At 49.1% G+C, this 13,950-nt stretch overlaps 1 protein-coding gene across 1 annotated transcript in view; it reads left to right on the top strand.

Annotated features, from left to right (window-relative positions):
- The window catches only part of LOC142569564 (uncharacterized), a 189,771-nt gene that overhangs the window by 136,287 nt on the left and 39,534 nt on the right, over positions 1–13,950 (top strand). Inside the window, exons 7-8 of the mRNA XM_075678618.1 lie at positions 8,195–8,377; positions 10,480–10,536. Of these exons, the coding sequence (XP_075534733.1) occupies positions 8,195–8,377; positions 10,480–10,536 (240 nt within the window). The remainder of the gene's footprint in view (positions 1–8,194; positions 8,378–10,479; positions 10,537–13,950) is intronic.

Below are 13,950 nucleotides of genomic sequence, written 5' to 3'. Positions count from 1 at the left end.
GTTCTTCTACGTCACCACCACGTGGCATCTGGTGGAGGTGCTTTACGTTCATGTACCGGACGCCCCCGACAAGCCGTAATTCAAGCCCGGACCGCAATGAGAACACCAACGTAGTCCCGGACCATCGAGCAAGCCGCCGTCTTCAACAGCTGCCCCCGAAGCACGGACTTCTACCTGAGAAGAGCAAGCAGATTGTGGCCAAAGCAACCCCAATGGCAGCCCCAGCGTCCCCCATCGTGCTGCAGCAGCCCAGGGAATCACCGACGTTCCGTGGTTCCACATTTGAGGACCCGGAAAGCTGGCTGCAAACATATGAGAGGGTCTCTACGTTTAACAGCTGGGCAAGCGACGACAAGCTGCGACATGTTTATTCCGCATTGGAGGACGCCACCTGGACGTGGTTCGAGAATCGAGAAGCCACCTTGACGACGTGGGACCTGTTCCGAAGCGGCTTCCTACAAACATTTACAAGTGTCGTGCGAAAAGAGTGAGCCCAAGCTCTAGTGGAGACCAGAGCGCAGCTGCCGAATCAGACGATCGCGATCTTCACTGGGGAAATGACCCGTCTGTTCCGCCACGCCGACCCGGAAATGTCAGAGGAGAAGAAAGTCCGCCTACTGATGCGTGGTGTAAAGCAGGAACTTTTCGCCGGAATCGTAATGAGCCCACCGAAGACTGTCGACGAGTTTCTTCGTGAGGCGACGAACATCGAGAAGACACTGGAATTGCGGAACCGGCAATTCGACAGACGCACCAAGCCAACAAGCTACGCCGGCGTTCAATCAGTGGCCACCGACGATCTGCGCGAGACCATCCGGGCAGTCGTACGAGAGGAGCTTCAGATGATCTTCCCTTCATCGCAACCACAACTGGCCTCAATCGCCGAAGTTGCCAAAGAAGAAGTCCAGCGATCGCGCGGTGTTCCCAGGTACAATCACAATCATCGCAGCCCCAGCCAGAAGCGATGACCTACGCCGCCGTCGCCCGCCATCAAGGTCCCCCTCCACGACCGCGCCAGGGCCCTGTAACGCCGCAATTCCGTCGACCCCTGCCGCCGCCGCCAGCACGCCCGCCCGTCGCCCAGCGCAACTACCCGAGGAAGACAGACGTTTGACGCGCTCCTGACAACCGCCCGCTCTGCTACCACTGCGGGGAAGCCGGCCATGTGTACCGCCGATGCCCATACCGCGACCTGGGATTGCGAGGGTTCGCCGTCAACGCACCGCGCGCTCGGGTAGGTGAACGCCCTCGTGACATCGCCGACTATCTCGCCGCTGTTCAGCGGAGCCCTCGACGGCCGTCCCGGTCGCCGTCACCAAGCTGCTACCTATCACCGCAGCGCCGTCCATACACTGGCCCAGCACGGGGCCGCACTGCGAGCCCATATCCGGAAAACTAAAAGCAGCAACCGATGGAGGTGCGGTTGCTGTTCGTCGAACTGACGAAGATCTTCCACCGCCTACAAAGACTACGAAGAGACTACCTCGATGACATAACAACGACACGCCGCCGTGCCGACGAAGTCAGGAAGGCAAGACTACACCGACGAACGACGACTTGACGACGCGACGTTTCCAACTTCAGTTCAACACGACGCAGCCGTGATCCGCCGCCAAGACCTAAATGCAACGCCAGACAAAGAACCACCGACCTCGAGGTGCTTCTGGATGGCCACGCAGTTATCCCCTTAGTGGACACAGGGGCTGATTACTCCGTAATGAGTGGACACATCCCCGCCCAGTTGAAGAAAGTTAAGACTGCATGGGAAGGCCCTAAAATTCGGACCGCTGGAGGACACCTCATCACGCCGACTGGAATCAGCACGGCAAGAATAACCATTCATGACCGGACTTACCCGGCCACCTTCGTTATCCTCCAACAGTGTTCACGAGACGTCATTCTCGGTATGCACTTCCTGGACCAACACGGCGCAATCATCGACCTGAAGTCGAAGTCAATAACGCTGTCGGAAGATAAAGCGATACCGCTGGAGAGCCCTCGTAGTCACCACGCCTTGAGTGTGCTCGAAGATCAAGTGAGCATCCCGCCTCGCTCCAGCATTGTTATTTCGGTTGGCACCAAAACACCCGCTGATGTAGAAGGCGTCATCGAAGGCGACCAGTGTCTACTGCTAGACCGTGAAATTTGCGTCGCAAGAGGGATCGCTCGACTGCATCGACGTAAAACTGAATTGTTGCTGACAAATTTCAGCCAGGAGTTCAAGCACATCAACAAGGGCACGACGATCGCGTACATCGAGGAAATTCTGGAAACCAGGGGCGCGATCGGAGATATTTTGTTCGATACGCGTTCTGTTCAGTTGCTGCAACGTCACAAAGTTGCAGTATGCAAAATTTGTGACAGCGGGGCGGAGAGAGCAGCCAATCAGGAAGCGGTGACCTCCCCGGAAGTTTACCTCCATCGTTTGTCGTCTGCTTGCAAACAGTATACTACAAAGCCAAATGTTTCTCGTCTTCCAATTGAATGAAATGTTTATCTAAAAAAAAGTATTTTTTCTTCTCAAGCCCAAACACGTTTTCAAATAGTAGTACGTGTGACTACTGCAATTTATAACTATTAGGTTCTTTGCGTCGTCCCTAGGTGGTGTCGCGCACAGCGAGAAGGAAAAAGAAAAAAAAAACGACGGGAAGAGTGGCGCACTTCTCAAGAGGCAGCGACAACATCCCAGTGGCTCGCTGGCACCGATGATCTTGTCGATTTCTCTTTACAACCAACGAATTATTTGTTTCGAGAAACAAAAACGACGCCGGAATTCACTTTCTGCCATTTCTTCAAACGCGTTCCTCCTTCCTTTAGAAAAGCCAGCGCAACAACCTAAGTTTCCAACGGAAGCGCCATTTTCTAGAATTAAACTATGGATTGGATTCAAACTTGCCATTCCGCAGCCGAAAAGGCCGCCTGTTGGATCCAATCCAATCCACCAGACGCGCCATGCGAAGCCGTATGATCGCTCCAAACTTCTCAACTCCCGTCGCGTTCGGACGGAATGCTCGGTGGGCGGATGATTGACAGGAGCGTGTCGTCATTTTGACGTCACCAAAAACGGGGCGGCGCCCCGCGGCTGGCGACGTCGGCGCGGAGTAGGCCAATCGCGCGCGCCTGTAACCGAACGAACGCGCCGAACAACCATCTCCGATCGCACCCCAGTAATGCGTTTGTCCTCTCGGATTCCACCGCATCTACGCCGACGACCATGGTTCTTGAACCAGACTACGACATTAATCTCCAAGTCTCCCCGTGAATAAGCAACAGCAGCTCAGAAGTCTGCGACGATACACATGCTGTTTTTCGACGTCATCGAGGATTCGACAAACACCAGTCGCCAAGCATCGCATAATCACCGAGGAGTGCGCTCGACCACTCCGCCAGAGCCCTTACCGAGTTTCCCCGCGAGAACGTGAAGCTATAAGAGAACAAGTCGACGAAATGCTGCGCGACGACATCATCCAGCCATCGAAAAGCCCGTGGGCATCCCCTGTTGTCCTGGTGACGAAAAAAGACGGAACCCTACGCTTCTGCGTCGATTATCGTCGTCTGAACAAGATCACGAAGAAGGACGTATACGCCCTCCTACGGATAGACGAGTCATTGGATCGGCTCTGCAACGCTAAATACTTCTCGTCGATGGACCTGAAGTCTGGCTATTGGCAAATAGAAGTCGACGAAAGAGATCGCGAAAAGACCGCCTTAATCACCCCAGACGGCCTCTACGAGTTCAAGGTTATGCCATTTGGACTGTGCTCGGAGCCTGCAACGTTCCAGCGCGTGATGGACACGGTTTTAGCAGGATTGAAGTGGCAGACCTGTCTTGTTTACTTGGATGACGTCGTTGTCTTCGCCGGAAATTTCGCCGATCACCTTAGGCGGCTGGCAACAGTACTCGAGGCCATCAAGTCATCAGGGCTCACTCTGAAGCCAGAAAAATGCCGCTTCCCTTACGGTGAGCTTCTGTCCATAGGCCACGTCATCAGCAAGTCTGGAGTCCGCCCCGACCCGCAGAAGACAGCTGCCATCGCAATGTTCCCGCAGCCCATCGACAAGGCAGTGCGTAGATTTCTTGGCATGTGTGCCTACTACAGGCGATTTGTCAAGGGCTTTTCACGCATCGCTCGGCCGCTGACACCGCTAACTAAATATGACGTCGAGTTCAAGTGGGAAACGCCGCAGGCCGACGCATTTCAAGAACTCAAACGACGCATGCAGTCGCCGCCCGTACTTGCGCACTTCTACGAGCACGCCGATACGAAAATCCACACTGACGCCAGTGGCCTAGGACTCGGTGCCGTCCTAGTCCAGAGAAAAGATGGACATGAACACGTGATAGCTTACGCTAGCCGGTCGTTGTCAAAAGCGGAAAGCAATTATTCTACAACGGAAAAGGAATGCCTCGCCATCGTTTGGGCTACAGCGAAATTTCGCCCTTACCTATATGGCAGGCCATTCAAAGTGGTCAGCGACCATCACGCTTTGTGTTGGCTAGCTAACTTAAAGGACCCTTCAGGACGGCTGGCACGGTGGAGCCTCAGACTACAAGAATACGACATGACTGTAACATACAAGCCCGGACGAAAACACTCAGATGCCGATTGCCTTTCACGCGCCCCCATTTATCCACCACCGCAAGATGACGAGGATGACGACGCCTTCATTGGAATAATAAGCGCAGAAGACTTCGCCGAACAACAACGAGGGGACCCGGAGCTAAAAGCCCTAGTCGAGTGTTTGGAAGGGCACACCGACGTTGTCCCTAGGGCATTTAAGCGTGGATTGTCTTCGTTCACGCTTCAAAACAACCTACTCGTGAAAAAGAACTCACCAGTCCGCGCCAACTACCTTCTTGTTGTTCCGTCGGCGCTGCATCCAGAAGTTCTGCACGCCCTACATGACGATCCGACCACTGGGCACCTCGGTTTCTCCCGGACGCTATCGAGGATACAAGAAAGGTATTACTGGCCGCACCTAACCGCCGATGTCGCCCGTTACGTCAGGACATGCCGAGACTGTCAGCGGCGCAAGACACCACCGACAAGGCCAGCGGGATTACTACAGCCAATCAAGCCTCCTTACCGACTTTTTCCGCAGATCGGGATGGACTTGTTGGGACCCTTTCCGACATCAACTTCCGGAAATAAGTGGATTGTCGTGGCGACGGACTATCTCACCCGCTTCGCTGAAACTAAAGCTCTACTGAAAGGCAGCGCAGCCGAAGTGGCGAAATTTTTCGTCGAAAACATCCTGCTGCGACATGGTGCTCCAGAAGTCCTCATCACCGACAGAGGAACGGCTTTTACAGAAGAGCTCAGGCAAGCCATTCTGCAATACAGCCAGACAAGTCACAGAAGTACAACTGCCTACCATCCGCAGATGAATGGTCTCACGGAGCGCCTGAACAAGACTCTCGCCGGCATGCTAGCAATGTACGTCGACGTCGAGCACAAGACGTGGGATGCGGTCCTGCCGTACGTAACATTCGCTTACAACACGGCGGTGCAAGAAACAACAGATCACGCCATTTAAGCTGGTCTACGGCAGGAACCCGACGACGACGCTCGACGTCATGCTGCCGCACGTCACTGACGAGGACACTCTTGACGTCGCTATCTATCTCCAGCGCACCGAAGAAGCCCTCCAGCTCGCCCGCCTGCAGATCAAGAACCAGCAGAGGACCAACAGCCGACACTACAACCTCCGACGACGCTTCGTCGAGTACCAGCCCGGCGACCGTGTTTGGGTATGGACCCCGATACGCCGACGAGGCCTCAGTGAGAAACTACTCCGACGGTATTTCGGACCTTACACGGTCATCCGAGGTACTGGAGCTCTGGACTATGAGGTCGTGCCTGACGGCATTTCGCATTCACAGCGGCGCCGCGCACGATCTGAAGTGGTCCACGAGGTGCGCCTTAAACCCTTTTACGGACGCTGACGAACTTCCTATTTTTTTTGTTTTCTTTGCTAGGAGTGCTTTTGTTTCTTACTTTAGTTTATTTGCAGCATCGGGTCGATGCTTTTTAAGAGGGTGGTGTTGACACGTGTACTTGTCTTTATCGGGCGACACGTTTCACCGCCTAACAAGTGTTATGGCACAGCGCAGGACGCGCTTGCATGTGTGGGAAGTTTCTGGAATGTTATCGATGGTTCCATCCACTGTCTGTGACCGAAACTTGTGTAACCTGATTGCATGCGTGTGCGACGCGAATAATGTAGAACTTTGTGGAAGGCGCGTGGGTCCCAGCGATTAGTCTGGAACATTCGACGATTGATCTATAAAAGCCGACGCGCTTGACCCGCTCATCAGATTTTCGACGATCGCCGACCGTTTTCGCCGCTATCGTTGTGCTATAAGTGTAGCCTGTCTTGTGGGCACACGTTCGCCCAATAAAAGTTAGTTTTGTCGTTCACAGTATTGCTACTGTGTTCTTCTACGTCACCACCACGTGACAATATCATGAGCGAATCGCAAGTTACTAAGGTATTCTCCATTAACTCTTATCCTCAATTCTTTCCAATCGAGGTTTCTGAATACCTCCTGTAAACACGCTGTGAATAGCATTGCAGAGCTCGTATCTCTCTTCCTGACACCTTTCTTTATTGGGATTTTGTTGCTTTCCTTATGGAGGACTACGGTGGCTGTGGAGCCGCTATAGATATCTTTCAGTATTTTTACATACGGCTCGTCTACACCCTGATTCCGTAATGCCTCCATGACTGCTGAGGTTTCGACAGAATCAAACGCTTTCTCGTCATCAATGAAAGCTATATATAAGGGTTGGTTATATTCCGCACATTTCTCTATCACCTGAATGACAGTGTGAATATGGTCTATTGCTGAGTAGCCTTTACGGAATCCTGCCTGGTCCTCTGCTTGGCAGAAGCCTAAGGTGTTCCTGATTCTATTTGCGATTACCTTAGAAAATATTTTGTAGGCAATGGACAGAAGCTGATCAATCTATAATTTTTCAAGTCAGTGGCGTCCCCTTTCTTATGGATTAGGATAATGTTAGTGTTGTTCCCAGATTCCGGTACGCTCGAGGTCATGAGGTATTGCGTATACAGGGTGGCCAGTTTTCCTAGAGCAATCTGACCCCAATCCTTCAACAAATGTGCTGTTATCTGATCCTCCCCAGCTGCCTTGCCCCTTTTCATAGCTCCCAAGGCGTTCTTTACTTCTTCTGGGGTTATTTGTGGGATTTGAAATTCCTCTAGACTATTCTCCTTCCATTATCGTCAGGGTCGCCACTGGTGCTGTACAAATCTCTATAGAGCTCCTCAGCCGCTTCAACTATCTCATGCATATTAATAATGATATTGCCTGATTTGTCTCTTAACGGATACGTGTGTGGATATCCGCTTATAAATTTCTTCGTTCGATTCGGACATAAAAAGGTGGCCTCAATTGACCGTTCAAATGGGCATCCCTTCATATATACTATTGCACTATTGAACATACTACATAGCATGTGCATCAAGGAAGAGCGTTAGCGCTTTGATAACTCATCCCTTGCGGCGATGAACTTGAAACATAGCGCTGTTCATTTACTGCTTCAAAAATGCACTAATTTCCAATATAAGTCCTCGAGGCGCCACGGCCTAATTCTATGAGAGGTGCCCTACTACATCGCTCCGTATTATTCTTGACATACAGGGTTTGTTTGATGTTCGCTCAGGAATGGGCGCAATAAAGGAGTTTGTTGTGCTTCGTAACGTAGAGGGAGATATTATAAGGCAACTGCGTCGTTAAGAACAGAAAACGAAATATCTGACCGTGATTGGTGCTCAAGTTCTGAACATAACATAATGTGTAGTAACGGCTCAACTGACAGTGCATAAAGTGGATATTTGTTATGCGCTTGTGGAAGTCTGTCTGCGTGTGCGTGTATACGTGTGTAAATTTGTAGGTGGGAAGGAGCATATCAGTTGTGTAAATCAGTGTTTCATTTGTGCATAACATCTTTGACATACTCTTTGTGACTATAGATGCTATACAGGATACGTTGGGCTTATGAACACAACAATGCCGGGATGACCATACAGGCATCGATTGCACGAGTTTCATTTATTGTAATTGGATGGGATAGTGCTCAGTATCACTTGGGATTCGCAGACAAATGCGCCCTGTTCGCTAGGAGTGCGTTCGTTAAGAATTTCAACTTTATGGGTCTCCCGATTTCAGGTCTGGCATCGTTACCGGCAGCGACAGTGATTCCAAACGGAGAAAGAACACAGCTTCGATGGAATGTCACTGGTCGACATGGATTCAGCGGCATTGAAGTGACTTGGCAATGCAACGACAACAAGAGTATCAGCTATCACAAGATAATATCATACGAAATCTTGGTTCCCATGAAACCTAGAAGTGAGCCACAAGTTCATCACTTGGCAACTCTGACGTTTCAAATTAGTTGTAGCTAAGCGCATGGTGTTGATATATAACTACTGTAACTCCTTCTTGTAGTGCGTGCAGATCCTAACGTCACCAAAGACGCTATGCTGGTTCTCCAAGTGTTGTTTCTATGTTTCTTGTCTTCCTTATTTACAAATATTTACAGGTATATAAGCAAATTGAACTAAAGCACCCGCTTCCTTGAAATTGTAACAAAAAAGTCTCAGGCTCAAATGCAGTTGACATAAGTAATGCGAAGCATTCTGCTTAGTTAGAGTATGTTTTTATGAGTTGTGCCGTTTCGGCAAGCTCCGACGGTGACCCCGTAATTCATTTCCCCGGCGACACAGCGTCGATACACATCAATGGCTGCTAGACGCACGCGTGTGTGTGTTGCTATGCGAAGAGGCTAGCTGGCTGCATCGCAGCAGCAGCTCTGAGACGGCGTGCTTTCAACAGTCAAGCGTTGTGCGTCTCTAAAGCATGCGGCTTCCAAGTCGCAATAGCAAATATGGAGGGGATCCCATCCATGGGAGATCAGACGCCACGAGCATTCAGAAGTGTGGCTGATGCGGATCTCAACCTGAGACGAATCTCGGGAGGGCCAGGCATATGAAGCGGGTGAGGTTCCATGACATCCAAGCGTGCTCGGTGGAGTCTAGAGTCTCAGCCCGCTGCAGCCATCTCATGATCGTTGTACCTCGTTAACATGGCGCCCCTGGACAACAAAATTGCCAGATAAGTCCTGATATCATAGAAACGACGCTTCACGGAGCGCATCATAAATGCGCCCAGCGCATGGTCGCAGCAAGACGGTGGGCGGTGCAGGTCATCACGATTGTAAATATGAACGAAGCCTAAGTTAGCGACGCTTGTTAGCGTCTCTTGCTCCAGATAATAACGCGCTTGGTTGGTTCTCCTCTGCAGTCCCCCTCACGGTCGCTAACCGAAGCCTCAGCTGCTTCCTATCCTGTATTATAGATTGCGGTTGTTGCCTTGACGCTGACGCTAGAAAATGGCGAGATACACCCCAGAAACTTGCATGACTTGGAGAAGAATGCTTCGCATTAAAATTATAGGCGTTGTTTATTAACTGATAAACCTGTCGTGTAACAACAGCACGACGTTCATGTGTGTGACTCCGTGATGCACATTATGCAGGAAGAATACCATGTCACATAAATTTACAACAGAGCATTTCTTTAGTAGTGCAACAAAGGTCACAGCATCGTACACAATAACAATTCATAACCAGTGGTGGCCAAGCATGATATGGAGCAAGATCATAGAGGGAGCGCCAGCCAGTGATAAATAGTTCTTATGCAGTGATTAAAGCTTGATGTATCGGACACCTGTTTACCTAGTCACGACGTTATTCACAATAATTAATGAAGAGGTTTTAGTCCCGAAGCTACACTTTGAGCTGAGAAAGGCACCGAACAGCTCTGCTCCACAATAATTTGGACCACTTGTTTTCTTTTTTTTTTACGCTGCGTATGGACTTGAGTTCATTCGTGTTCCTGCCACATTAGGGTGCGGTCGGCTGCCGTGGCAGTGAACAGTGCGCACGTAAGAACTGAAGGCGGCCTTCATTGATTGCCGTCTGATTTTGCTTTACTTTTCTCATTCTTATCGAGGCAAAGAAGTGACGCGTGGAGGAGCAGCAGAGGCTATGCAAAGGCGGGCGCCCGAGCTAATCCATTCGGCGTGCTGAACTCACTTGGTTGAGTTCCACGTCTTCTTGAAATAAATAATTGCTCTGATAGCTGGCTCACCGATTCATCATGCGAAATTGGCAGGCGTAGTAGTGGAGTGCAATTCGCCAAGTGAGAATAAAGGCGCTCTTCATGTCAGGCCACAGGGCTTTATCATATAAACTGAAGCACAATAGCGTAATTACTGGATCGACAGCATAAAAAATTGATAATGTGACAGCATTTTGTGTTAATAATCATTTAACTGCGTTCTCTTACGGAGACAAAATTAAAGGTACCACGCGTTACACGGTGCTAATTCAATGCAGCTGATGAATACTCGTCGATATAATAATAATTTCTCATTTTCTAACATTCCAGATCGATACTCCTACCACAGGACTACGGAACATGTCCGCTCAAATGAGGGCGTTGCGGGTAAGTAAACTGATTCGCATATCGTGACGAGACAAGCGGCAAAACGTCGTTCCGACATAGGCGCGGGTAGTAAGCTGTTGTAATCCTCTGTAGGCACGCGAAGGTATGTTTCAAAGCAAGGCAAGCTTGCTAAAGAGAACCCCACGTTTCGCGAAGGTAGAACTCGCTGAGATTCGTTACTGGGGTTTCAGAAAGTTCACATGGTTTGCGGGAACATGAGCAGACCTTTCAAAATGTCGAACTTTGGGAACGCCCGAGGAAGCGCAGAGCTAGTATTGAGGAGATCGAGCAAGCAGAGATATCAACCCCGTGGGATAACCCCACTGTGAGGATTTGCCTAAAGCTACCTGCGCTTATGAAAATGAACAATGAGTTTCTGTAGAGAACGTTATGTATTCCTAATGTGACATCAGACATTCATAAGAAATATATCATCTAATGTTTATTGGCATCACAAGTACATCAGAGACTCAAATGACAATGCACCTTTTATTTGCCAATTTATTTTACAAGTACTGCCAGCCTTGTCACTAGGCCTTAGGCAGGAGTAGGCATTTAAAAAGAACAAGTAAGAAATAAGATAAACAAGATAACAGACACTGAACAAGAATCTGCATAAATAACATAGGAGAAACCTTTTCACAATCATGATTTGACTGGTAAAAACGAGGGATGAATGCTCAGGTTTATTCACAAAGTGAAGAAAGAAAGGATGAAACCGTTGGACAGTAGACAGTTGTGGCAGGTAGTGAGTTTCATTCGGAAATCGTGCGCGGGAAAAAATAATTTTTGAATGCGTTGGTCCTGCAGGAAAAATCTCTAACCTTTTTGTTGTGAATTTTGTTGAATTCTGATGAGAAGAGTATAAAGTTTTTTGTGTTACTGGTAATGTCAAAGTACGTCATATAATAATTGTACGATGCCAAGTCGTCAAAAATTCTTTCTAATGCGATAGTATTAAAAGGCTTATGAGGCAGAAAATCCGGCATTGTCGGCCGGAGCACACGATGTACAAAGAGGTTACAAACTCCCGACCTTTCATGGGAATCGAAACCACCAGCTTTGGTGTTAATGAAGGCAACGTTAAGACATAGTTAATTAATGCACTCGAACCCACGACCCTTTGTGGAAGTCGAATCTATGACATGTGGTGTTAATGAAGGCGATATAATTATGGCACAGTTAATGTACAGTTATTTAAGACACTCGAATCCACAACCTTTGTTGTTAATGAATGCGATGCTAATTCAGTCAGAGTAAATTAAGGTACTGTTAATTAAGATATGCTTAACTAAGGCACTCGCGCCCACGACCTTTGCTGTTAATTAGGGTGGTGTTAATTAAGGTACAGTTAATTAATATATATTTAAAGCACTCGAATCCATGATCTTGGGTGGGAGTCGAACCCGCTAACTTTGGCGTTAATGAAGGCGGTGTTAATTAATCTACAGGTAATTAAGGTATTGTTAATTAAGGCACTCGGACCCAGGTCTATTGGTGGTAGTCGAACCCATGACCATTGGTGTAAACGAAGACGGCGTTAATTAGGGTACCGTTAATTAGGACACAATTAATTAAGGCACTCGGACTCATGACCTTGGGTGGGAATCTAACCCTTGGCCTTTGATAGGAGTGGCTTAGATTCATCGTTGGGGGCAGTCTAAGAGACAAAAATGAAGAAAGCGATATAACACGGCGTGAGAGCCGAGTACTCTGGAAACGATTCGAATTTATCCGGGCTAGGCACAATAACAGCGTCGTATTTTTCTTTTCTTTTTAAAGAGCAGTGTGAGTTCGTGTTACCACGTTATCATTTTTGGTAAACAGTGCAAAGTTATAGCGTACGCCTTCTTCTGCGTGGTTTGATTTCTCGGACCGGCCCGGCCACGGCGGCCGCATTTCGATGGGGTCGAAATGCGAAAACACCCGTGTACTTAGATTTAGGTGCACGTTAAAGAACCCTAGGTGGTAGAAATTTCCGGAGTCCTCCACTACGTCGTGCCTCATAATCAGAAAGTTGTTTTGGCACGTAAAACCCCATAATTTATATATATTGATTTCTCGGCTGTGTTACTTGTCTTTAAGTGCGAACCGACAATTGTGCAGACTGACATGATCATGACAAAGAAAACTGCGCATTAGCGGCAGCGTCTGTTTGCTGGAACGCACTGTAGCACTTGGTTGCAAGCACTTCGTACGCCGGCGCACTTTTCAGGCACATACAAGATAAGACAAATGCATGCTGCCGAGACATGTGGGTTTTTCGAGGCATCTTCGTGGGTCGAACGATCAACACAGAAGGCGCGGACGACAGGAGTGCAACCCGCGCACATTATACACACTAACACGAAAGCAAGATACGGAGGACAGGGGTGTAAGCTGCGCCACACGAGCAGATTTGATGCTTTCCGCTGGACACTGTTGCAACGCCCACTGAAGTATCGCACACTGCACATGTGTCCCTCGGAGATCCCGTCAACGATGTCTGAGGCTATACAGTCGATGTTAACGACAGCAGGAAGTTATTTAAAATGTAGTGACGGCGCAGGTAGCACGGGGAGGTGCGAAATACGTAATTCATGTGCTTTAAGAGAGGTGACCGAAGTGCCAATCGTTTGAATAACGCCACAGCGACGGCTTTCCATAGGGATAACACTTTTCGATCTCAAAGGCCATGCTTTTGCTGACTGCAGATAGCAGAAGCGATTCAAAATCGAAAATGCGTCATAGAACTTCTTTCTATGCCAAGCTGTAGCTTACAATATAGACTTATCTGTTGTTCTGTTTGTCTTGCAACAGCTATAGGCAGTTGGGCGCAATATGGCACAAAACATGAGTGTACTGGTTCATATTATAGACATCACGGAGGCCATAGCAGCCGCACAAGTTGTCACAAGACGCTGGCCCCATGCGACCTATCGGTGGCGCCACCCACCACCCTGTTTCAAAAGGGACGCTTATAGCATCCATCCATTTAGCCTGTCACACTGTTTACAACGAGTTGGTCGAGTATGCGAGCTGCAGCGATGTGCTTATTTGATTGTGTGTTCTTGTATTTGCTGTAATGAAATGTGACGTAGTTCGCGTGCGCATAAGTGCCACAGACAGCGTCTGTCTCGCTGCAAACTCGCCGTATGCGTGGCGGGCCAGCCAAATGTGGACCAACGATGTTCATGCCGTGGAGTTCGTTCTCTTTGTCCCTGGTTGTGGAAAATTTGGTGGACGTCGCACAGAAATAATGCCTATTGTTAGCGTGCCACTGCTCGTCCACAATGCATCGGCATGAATGCTGGGAGTAACATCGCAGCACCGGCAACTTAGAGGGAGCTTTTCGACCGCATCGTACCATTCAAAAGGTGAGTAACCGTCTTTGCTAACTACACACGTCTTGTGCGTGCTTCTCATGCGGGCATA

The sequence above is a fragment of the Dermacentor variabilis genome, chromosome 1 (genome assembly GCF_050947875.1).
Source record: "Dermacentor variabilis isolate Ectoservices chromosome 1, ASM5094787v1, whole genome shotgun sequence".
Taxonomy (NCBI): Eukaryota; Metazoa; Arthropoda; class Arachnida; order Ixodida; family Ixodidae; genus Dermacentor; species Dermacentor variabilis.
The sequence above is the reverse complement of the archived record's forward strand: the minus strand, read 5'-3'. Positions and strand labels throughout refer to the sequence as shown.